We start from the raw sequence: 10,878 nt of genomic DNA on the forward strand, positions 1-10,878 counted from the left end.
GAGGATGATACGTTGTGAGCATATAACTGGGTTTTCTGCATTAACGCCTTAACTGGATTTTCTGCATGAGTTACTGTATGTCTTCCCTGAAATGAATACAAAAGACTTCTGAAGTCCTTCTTCACAGAAAAGTTGTCCACAGGGTATAGTCAAAACAAGTCAGAAGGCTAACCACAAGGGTGTGATTGAAGTTCTCAACACACATCAAAAACAGGCATGGCTTCAGTCACACCATCATGGGTGCCATCTTGACCCCTCTCCTTCAGAACAATAAGTATTTGAATTACAATCAGGTGTATCCTCAACAAGGAGTCAAAAAAAAAACTCAAGAGGGTTGCCTCAACTGCACAATCTAAGCTCAGCCCTTTTCAGTCTGCAGCCCAATGTACATTGAAAAGGGGTGGGGCTTCAATTAGGCAGTGGCCATCTTGACTTCTTTGACACACACACACATAGATGCTCCTGACTGCAATATTCTTTTTGTGATACAATATTTTTGCTACAGGTAGTCCTGGAACTACGACGTTTGTTAAATGAATTGGGCCTAATTTTGCAATCTTTTTATTCCCATGGTTAAGAATAGAATAGAATAGAATAGAATAGAATAGAATAGAATAGAATAGAATAGAATAGAATAGAATAGAATAGAATAGAATAGAATAGAATAGAATAGAATAGAATAGAATTACAGAATAAGAATGGAATAGAATAGAATAGAATAGAATAGAATAGAATAGAATAGAATAGAATAGAATAGAATAGAATAGAATAGAATAGAATAGAATAGAATAGAATAGAATAGAATAGAATAGAATAGAATAGAATAGAATAGAATAGAATAGAATAGAATAGAGCTGGAAGGGACCTTGGAGGTCTTCTAGTCCAGCCCCCTGCTCAAGCAGGAGAACCTATACCATCTCAGACAGGTGATTGTCTAGTCCAGGGTTAGGCAACCTTGGCACTTTTATGACTCGTGGGCTTCAACTCCCAGAATTCCTGAGCCAGCCATACTGAGGGGAAAGGGAGAGGTTTCCAAGCTGAGCCATGCTGGCTGAGGAATTCTGGGAGTTGAAGTCCACGAGTCATAAAAGAGCCAAGGTTGCCTACCCCTGGTCTAATCTCTTCTTAAAAATCTCCAGTGATGGAGCGCCCACGATTTCTAGAAGCAAACTGTTCCACTGGTTGATTGTCCTCACCGTCAGGAAGTTTCTCCTTAATTCCAGGTTGCTTCTCTCCTTGACCAGTTTCCAACCGTTGTTTCTCGTCCTTCCCTCTCGTGCTTTGGTGAACAACCTGGCCCCTTCTGCCTTGTGGCAGCCCCTCAGATACTGGAACACTGCTATCATGTCTCCCCTATTTCTTAAGTGAATCATAGTCAAGAATGAAACTTTGGCAGCATCCCGCAGAAGGGGTTTTGCTTGTTTGCATGGTCCATGCTGTCAAGTTTCTGACGTATGGGCTTTTCAAGTGACTCTGAGGCCTTGTTTACCTTAAAAGTCCTTTGTTAACCCAATACATCGGCAAATACAGCTGGAATCTGAAATCTCCACCCCCTTGCACAATATATTAAACACAATTCTCTACCTTTCTAATTTTGTCATTAATCATATTCTCCAATTAATTTAAAGAATCAGTTTCCCTTCCGTTAGACAAGTTCTTATCTTCTTTAATTTCATGGCCTTGAGGTACAATCCTTATCCTCCCTCTTCCCAGCCTTAACCCTATCTCTTAAAGCAATACACAAGTTTAACATGAAATAACTGCTTCTTCATCTCTTGTCAAGCAAGAACATTCGATGTTAGCAGCGTTGACACATGCACTGGGGGTTGGGGACCCCTGTTCTAATCCAACCCCCTGCTCAAGCAGGAAATTCCATACCATTCCAGACAAGTGGTTGTCCAATCTCTTCTTAAAAGCCTCCAGTGATGGAGCATTCACAACTTAACCAGTGAAGGCACTGGTTAATTATTCTCACTTTTAGGAAATTTCTCCTAAGTTCTAGGTTGGTTTTCTGTTTCACTGACAAAAGAAAATAGCAGAATAAAAAATGGATGCAGGACTCTGCTACTTCAGCCTCACCACACGTGATGTTTTTGGTTAGACAACTGATGTTCATGATGACTTTAACAGGATCCCAGGTGCATTCTTCTTCGGCTGCCTCTTCGTAACATTTCCGATGTTGAAAACAGCAGCTGATTCCAGAAAAGAAGAAGAAATCAAAGCATAATTAGGAGAGACTGTTAGTGAGCATATTGGCAGCTTCAGGATTCGGTCTCGGCTGACTAAATTGCTTTAAGCGAATTCACCTTCAAGCTTTTCTGAACAACCAGAAAACTAAAAAGTGGAAAGACTTCTCAAGAGTTGGACTGGTCTGCTTTCAACCTCACCATTGATTGCTTCAAGGATTAGCATTTGTTTTTCAAACTTAGCTTCTCCCTTGGAATACATAAGATATGAATCATATGTCAGCTTTCTTTGTTAGAATTGAGTCAAAATGGCAGCTGTGACCATGTTAACCAAGCTGTGCCCCCCTTTTTTAATAGTATTTTATTAATTTTCCAATTTTACGTTTAATTATTTAAAAAGTTAATCAATAGTTCTATGCCAAAATCTTTAATACAAATCTCAGGTTACAACATCTGATATTTCTTCTCTTTTTCCCTTAACATTTACTGTCTGATATTCAAGCTAGTACAGTTCTAGTTATATCAACTCAATAAAAACATCATTATCACATTTATCAATACATTTTTAGCTTATACATATCTTAATTAGATTCAATCTTCATAAACAATCCATATCCTGTTATTAATTTTTACTCAATTTTTAGTTTCTCGTCAATATTCCAATTTAATCTTTGATATTTATAATTTTCAGGCTGTGGCTAACCAAGATTTCCCTTGTCTCAATTCATAACAAAATATAATATCCAAAATACACATTCTATTCTAAAAGTTATCTATTTCCCACCATATTAAACCATCTACTTAATAATACAATATCCCCTTTTATAAATCAAATCCATTGTGTATGTTACCTGGGTTAATCGATAAATCAAACATATTCATAAAAATTACTTTTCTTTTCCCTTTTAGGTCTAATTTTTAAATATTTATTTATTTATTTTATTTTAATTCCATTTATATTAAACATAAGATCCTTATTTTTAACTAATTTCCAAGTATTTTAAATCTAATGACCAAAATTCCCCTTATTTTGATGGGTTGCATGGTTACCATCTTGACATTTTGGGATACCCCCTCCCTCATGGATATCCCTGAGGTCAAGCAAGCCACAATACTGATGTGGGAGATTTTGGATAGGTAAAAGCCATTTTTCAATATTGCAGCAGATGCTCAGTTTATAGTAAAGGTAAAGGTAAAGGTCCCCCCGCACATGTGTGCTAGTCGTTTCCGACTCTAGGGGCCGGTGCTCATCTCTGTTTCAAAGCCGAAGAGCCAGTGCTTGTCTGAGGACCTCTCCATGGTCATGTGGCTGGCATGACTAGACACCAAAGGCGCACGGAATGCTGTTACCTTCCCACCATAGTGGTACCTATTTTTCTACTTGCATTTTTACGTGCTTTTGAACTGCTAGGTTGGCAGAAGCTGGGATGAGTAACAGGCGCTCACTCTGTTACGCAGCACTCGGGATTCGACCCGCCAAACTGCCGACCTTCTGATCGGCAAGCTCAGCGTCCTAACCCACTGAGCCACCGCGTCCCTTTCAGTTTATACAGAGCGATAACAACTCACTTCATTATGAATTTTTAAGAGATGCAGATAATTACAGCCCCAGTTGGCATCAGAAATTCCATTGCTACGCAAGGCAGTTAAGTGAATCACGCCTGACTTGCGACCTTTTTGCCATGGTTATTAAGCAAATCACTGCCATTATTAAGTGACTCACGTGGTTGTTAAGCAAATCTGGCTCCCTTCCTTGACTTTGTTTGTCGGAAGCCAGCTGGGAAGGTCACAAACTGAGAACTGAGGAGAACTGAAGAAGCTTCTTGGATGAGAAGTGAAACGTCTTCAAGAAACAGAAGACTCAAGGAAGTCCAAATGCCTTTTTTTGAAAGCACCTTTGGGACATGGCAGCAGAAAAATACCCAAAAAGTTTAACTCGCTGCTGCCACCTTAGGGCCATCTCAAGATTTGAACCTCGGATTTGTAGCATTTGGGCCTAAAACAGGGGCCTTCAGTCTTGGCCCTTTTAGGACTTGTGGACTTCAACTCCCAGAATTTCTCAGCCAGTGTGCCTGGCTGAGGAATTCTGGGAGCTGAAGTCCACAAGTCATAAAAAGGCCGAGTTTGAAGACCCCTGGCCTAAAACAATGCCAAGTTGGGCATGGTTGTAATGTTCCTCTCAGATCCTGTCAACCATGTCATAGCAGACATTTAGATAGGAACACAGGCTCCTTTTGTGATTCTAAGCAATTTCTAGACTGGAACCTCTGTCCACAAGAGAGCGAGGTAGGGTGATATCTCAAGGTGCTTTTTCTAAAATGCAATTGGACTTTCTTATTTTTGTCCTTTGAAAAGCCAGGTCATTAGCTCTCAGAAAGTCGTTGAGGCTGCATTATAAACAGGAGATGGGCAGTGTTGTATCCCTCCCCCTCAGCTGAGAGAGGGGTGTTCAATTTTAACATAATGGCCTCTTAACTCTTCTTTCAAACTCTTTTGAAGACAGCAAAGTTCATATTCTGGACAGAGTGGACCACTGGTTTGAAAGAAGAGTAAAAAAGACCATCTATGTTAAAATTGAAACCCCCCCTCTCTCTCTCTCTCTCTCTCTCTCTCTCTCTCTCTCTCTCTCTCTCTCTCTCTCTCTCTCTCTCTCTCAACAGAGTGGGAGGGATATGACACCACCTATCTCCTGTTTACAACACAATCCTTTCAACAGTCCCAAGAAGGTCCCACATCCAGCTGCACTCTGATTTGGGTGACTCTGAGGGTACAGATAAGGAACAGAATTAGAATAGAATAGAGCTGGAAGGGACCTTGGAGGTCTTCTAGTCCAGCCCCCAGCTCAAGCAGGAGAACCTATACCATTTCAGACAAGTGACTGTCTAGTTTCTTCTTAAAGATCTCCAGTGATGGCGCGCCCATGATTTCTGAAGGCAAGCTGTTCCACTGGGTTAATTGTCCTCACTGTTAGGAAGTTTCTCCTTAAGGGGCCGTAAAAACTCTTGGAGAGTTAATGATAGACCTTCAGAGTTCTAACAACCAGATGAGTGCAAAGAATATACATCCTTCCATTCCCCACCAGTTAGTTTAGGCATGTCAAACACGTGACCCATGGGCTGGATGTGGCCATGTAGGCCACACCCACCCTGGCCCTGCAAAGGCAAAAAAAGTCCTGATATGTCATGAAACGGCCCGTGATGTGATCGGGTTTGACTTTCATTGGTTAGTTAGAACTGAAGAGGCTTCTTGGATGAGAAGTGAAACATTTTCAAAGAAAATACCAAGAAAATCCAGTTACTTTTTGGAAAAAGCACCTTGGGACCACCATGATCTGGATGATTGAGAATCTCCACAGAGACGAAGCATGGGGAGATACATCTCTCCAAGAAGAATTCTACATCCCTAAAGTCCAACACTTACCCATCTGCTTCATCCACCGCGAAGCCCTCCATCTCAAATCGGCAGGCACAGCCGTAGTCTTCAAAGTCTTTGGGGCAAATGCCGGTCACACACTTCATTCTGCTCACAAAGTTGAGCAACGGAGGAAAACTGGTGAATATGGCCTGAAGCCAAGTGAAGTGAGAGCCCAAACAGTCTGGAAAGATGAGAAGAAGCTAAAGACAAATCTGACATCAAAGCAAAGTTGAGGTTCAGCTCACCCTTCACTTAAAAACAAAAATACCTTGGGACTATCTATGGAGGGCAACGCTTTCAACTCTTTTTAAAAAAAATTTAAATTCCAGGAGAATCCACTTTTTGTATCTTTCACCTGCGGCATCTTTTAGTAGCGAAATCAGTGGTCAAAATAATGAGGAAGGGATTTCTTCTTTGATTCCCTCATTATCTCTAGCCTGCTTTTGCCTGATGTGCTCCTTCTTTCCTTCCTTCCCACCTTCCTTCCATTCTTCTTTTTTTGCTTCTTCTCCTTGCTTCTTCTCCTTCCTTCCTTCCTTCCCCCCTCCCTTCCTTCCTTCCTTCCTTTCTTCTTCCATCGTGATGACAGAAACTTTCAAAATGTTTAATAAAAAATGTAAGTTACAGTATATTTGACTTGTCATTTTAGTTCTTTGTACTGTGTATGGTTCCAAATTCTTATAAACAGCTTCATTCAATTCACACATGATGTAAATGTAATGGCTCTAATAAACAAATTAAAAATTGCCATTCAATTACCTTACAATTTTAGCTTACTGATAGCCACTTGTGATCTGATTAAGATCTATATTAAATTTCATCTGAACTTTGCGGTAAAATTCAAAAGGCTGAAATTACACTGTGAATACCAAAGTTGCTGCAACAAAGACATCCATTAATGTTAGGATCACAGTGCTATTCATTTCTTCGAATGCAAAGCTTCAAAACCACCCAAAAGTTTCTCAAAGTGATTTCCTTTTCCTTCTGGTTTCTAAGAAGCTTAACATAACAAACGTAATCGAGTTTCTGTATTAATACTCTCATGCAAGACCTTAAACCATGTTTAAAGCAATAAAAAAACAATTACATTTATCACTAATGTAATATATTTCCCATCAGGAAATGCATCTTCCTTTAAGCTGGTTAAGTGTTTTGGGTGAGCTCTGAGATATTGTACAAGGCTATTGCTGAAAAATGATGTGGATTTCGTGCAGATAGTTGAATGGGCCAATCTGTCTTCTGTGCATCATGCTTAGCCAATAGAATAGAATAGAATAGAATAGAATAGAATAGAATAGAATAGAATAGAATAGAATAGAATAGAATAGAATAGAATAGAATAGAATAGAATAGAAGCTGGAAGGGACCCTGGAGGTCTTCTAGTCCAGCCCCCTGCTCAAGCAGGAGAACCTATGCCATCTCAGCCATGTGCTTTAACAATGTTACTTTTGTAACTCAAAGCAAAGAACAGAAGAGTCCTGACAAATTGTGCTTTGTAACACCTACACATTCACAAAATGCAGTGGGTTAGCCCTTCCTGAGTTTCTGATCTGCATTCTGATGCATCCATGTTTCTTAATCATTCATGGAAAAAGTTAGCACAATTAATCAGTGGAACAACTTGCCTCCAGAAGTTGTGGGCGCTCTAACAAATTTTTAAGAAGAGATGGGACAACCATTTGCTTGAAATGATATAGGGTTTCCTGCCTGAGCAGGGGTTGGACTAGAAGGCCTCCAAGATCCCTTCCAAATCTGTTATTCTGTTAAACGCAGATATACGCAAGCAGAGTCTTTCATCCAGTGGAAACCGACAAGCAAATGAAGGGTCACTTACCAAAGAACAAAGCAACACCTTCCACGTTTTCAAAGACTCCGTTGAAGAAGGTGATATTATCTGAGGGGAAACACAAACTATTAAAACATAAATAGTTTCAAAATATAAAGATACAGCCTTGATTTCAGAAGGTAAAAAGGGTTGGTCTTAGTTATTATTAGGATGGGAGACCATGTGAAGTTCCCCAAATTGTAAGCTGGCCTGGGAATTTGAAGGCAATGGAACAGCAATTCTCTACTGCTGTGAAGAGTTGAGCTGAACTGAAGGAAATTTTCACACCCTCATGAACGCTTTTCAGATCTTAAGAAAAATGAATGTATTGGGGTGGAATCTAAAGCAAGACTGAAGTGGGCTCTGATCTCCATTAGTTTTAGGAATTCTGAGCCTCATAATGTCTGACGAGAGCTATCTTGCAATTATCCCAACATGAAAAATCAGAGATTTCCAGATTCTGCATTCTCATAATGCAATATTTCTCAGTCTGGCAATCTTGCTGACTGGGGAATTCTGGCAGCTGAAGTCCACACAGCTTAAAGTTGCCACGTTTAAGGAACAGTGTCCTGATGAAGAGAATATTCACAGCTTGGGGTAAAACTGTGGGGATCTTGTTTTCCTGCAGAGGGTTCATTAATCCACTAGATAACATCATCACTGCCCTGAAGATGTTACCTAGTTGGGTAATGAAATGTCTGCAAGAAAACAACCAAGCTCAAGGCCTCCACTGTCCTGATATATGGAGAAGATTACAAAATCACAGCAATTATATCACATCCTATAGCAACAGGAGACAAATTTCACCCTTACAAGATAAAAATCCAAGATCCACCATCTGTCTCTTAATCTCTTGGTCCCAAACACAAGCTGTTTATTTTTTTATTTTTTTTAATGAGTATGTTTGTAGAAGCAGAACAGAATGGAGTTTACAATGTGTCCATAAAAACCTACAGGAATATATATTTGGTGTCTACATTTTTGCTAGTTTTATTTTGGTAGCGTAATTTAGGGCAGGAAACTGCTTTGTTATTGGCGTTGCTCATATTTTTGGCCTATTACCCAAATTAGCAATAGTAAATGCAAGAACTATGGGGAAATTCCTTTATTCCGTGAGCCGGTTTGGCAAAATTGGAAAGTGCAAAAAGTGATTTAATATAAAGAGAGAAGTCAAACTTATGGCAGCTTCTCCTCCCTTTAATGTGAATTGGTACTATTCCACACAATCTCACATTTCTGCTGCGAAGAAGTCCTTTTAATTGCTTTTTCTTTCTTTTTTCTTCCTTTTTGGTGAAGGCCAACATTAATGCACTTTAAGACTGCTTTGAATCCTGCCTCTGATTTGTTGAAGGGAGTAATTCAATCCTTTTGCTGCCTTCAAGGGAAGATTATAATTTAATGTTTTCATTATCTATTAATGCCTCAAACCTCTCAGAAGCAAGAGGTCAGGATTTGAATATAGAAGGACTCTGAAATTTCCTTCTTGTTATTTCCAATTCAGAACATCTCAATAAAGAACCCACAAGAGGATAGAGTTATTTATTTAAGGTTTTTTTAAAAAAAAAATCAAATGTCTAGGTTGCCCAACTCCAGACCAACTCTGGATGGCTTTGCAATTAAAAAAATAGCAGCAATATTGTATTTTTAAAAACAGCAATCACTCAGAGGGAGCAAATCCAAAAAAACATGCTCACCCCATTTTATGATTTAAAGAGGCCCAACCCAACATAAATTCAAGACCCAAGGGAAGAGCTAGGTTTTATATAAAGGCAGTAGGTTGAGGGTTGTATGAATCTCTGGGGAGATCCAAAAGATGGACAGCGTGGAAACTGCCTAACTTCCAACTGAAAACCTCTAGTCTACATTGTTCAGCTATTCCTGAACATAACTGGGATGATCTTGGAGAAGAACTGCAGAGACTATTAGCAAACCGTTAATTCTTTCTGGAGAGACAATAAAAAGAAACTTAACAATTGTCCAATCATGACTCTTTGGTATAAACTTTGGTATAAAAAGATTGATGTCAACCTTTTGAGGCAGTCCACAAAAAATACCAGAAGGCTGCTTTATTGACAGGATTTTGAAAACCTATCAGCCTTTCCCCTTCCTTCCTCTTATACCAAGGGACTTCAAACTTGGCCCTTTTATGACTTGTGGACTTCAACTCTGAGAATTGAATGCCTGGCTGAGGAATTCTGAGAGTTGAAGTCCACAAATCATAAAAGGGCCAAGTTTGAAGACCCCTGTCTTATACCAACACAAGTCATGATAATGCTGTCTTGAGTTACTTTCTCACACATTCCTGTTTTTCCAAGCTAAATTCATGTTAGAAATTGTAGAAAATATTCATAGCTCAGGTTGTAGATTTAGGCAGAGGTATGTTCTCCAAGCTTGCTGATGGGCTCCCAAACATCTCATTACTAAACTAGGTAACATCTTCAGCAGGGGTTTTGGGGGGAAGTGTCTCGTTCATTTATATAGGTCGTGGGTGATCGGTTGGTCTTGTGACTAGTTGAGCCACAGGACTGATTGACTCAGAAGATTGAATCACAAGGCTGGTTGATTCAGAAGAAGTCTTGTGCCTTCTGACTGGTTGACCCATAATGAATCAATAAGGAAGCAGGCCACCTGTACCACCAGCCAATGACAGATTTGACTACACCCACCCACCAGGTGAATTTCGCACCTCACAGCAACCAGTCAGAAGGTTGCTGCGAGGAAAAAACTCCACTGAAGATGTTACCTAGTTTGGTCATAAAATGTCTGGGAGCCAAACAGCAAGCTTAGAGGACACATCTCTGCCCAAGTTCATGTTTTGCTAATGGTCTTGACAGATCGTCTCCATGGTTTTCTCTACATCTGTCTGTAAACTAGCCCTTTCCAGTTATTTGGGAATTAGCTAGGAATTTAGGAGAAAAGGTGGAGAGTTGAGTTGCCAGGGCTTTGTAACTCCTTGTTTGCAAAAAAAAATATTGATCGTCTTAAAAAGAACATCTTACTTAGATTTCTTTCTGCGGCATGTGGGAGGCCCAGGGGAATACCTGTAGCTCCTGTCTCTGATCCTTGAGTACCTGCATCAACCATTCCATCCAAACAAACACACGCACACACATTGAGAGAGAGAGAGAGAGAGAGAGAGAGAGAGAGAGAGAGAGAGAGAGAGAGAGAGAGAGAGAGAGAGAGAGAGAGAGAGAGAGAGATGCACACACATTCAAATGGGAAATCAAATTAGCTCTTGAGGATAGGTTAGCATTCCTAAACCATTCCACACTTTACAAAAGATAAACTTAAATTGACCCCCACCCCCTTCTCCCAAGAATGATGGACAAAGAATTGTAAAAAAAAGTTATGGAATTTTGCTTTTACACATAATAACTGCAGCAGGATTATTATATGCACAAAAATGGGAAGATTCATCATTATCCGCAATGCAGGAATGGCTGGTGAAGATGA

General features: G+C 39.8%; 1 protein-coding gene across 1 annotated transcript in view; it reads right to left on the bottom strand.

Moving 5' to 3' along the window:
- The window catches only part of OC90 (otoconin 90), a gene marked incomplete at both ends in the record, with an annotated part of 30,335 nt that extends 19,826 nt beyond the window's left edge, over window positions 1-10,509 (bottom strand). The window contains 4 exons of the mRNA XM_081323592.1: window positions 2,080-2,192; window positions 5,607-5,781; window positions 7,435-7,494; window positions 10,425-10,509. Of these exons, the coding sequence (XP_081179718.1) occupies window positions 2,080-2,192; window positions 5,607-5,781; window positions 7,435-7,494; window positions 10,425-10,509 (433 nt within the window). The remainder of the gene's footprint in view (window positions 1-2,079; window positions 2,193-5,606; window positions 5,782-7,434; window positions 7,495-10,424) is intronic.
- Between the last annotated feature and the right edge of the window lie 369 nt (window positions 10,510-10,878).

This window comes from Vipera berus, assembly GCF_964194415.1.
Source record: "Vipera berus genome assembly, chromosome: 3".
Classification (NCBI taxonomy): Eukaryota; Metazoa; Chordata; class Lepidosauria; order Squamata; family Viperidae; genus Vipera; species Vipera berus.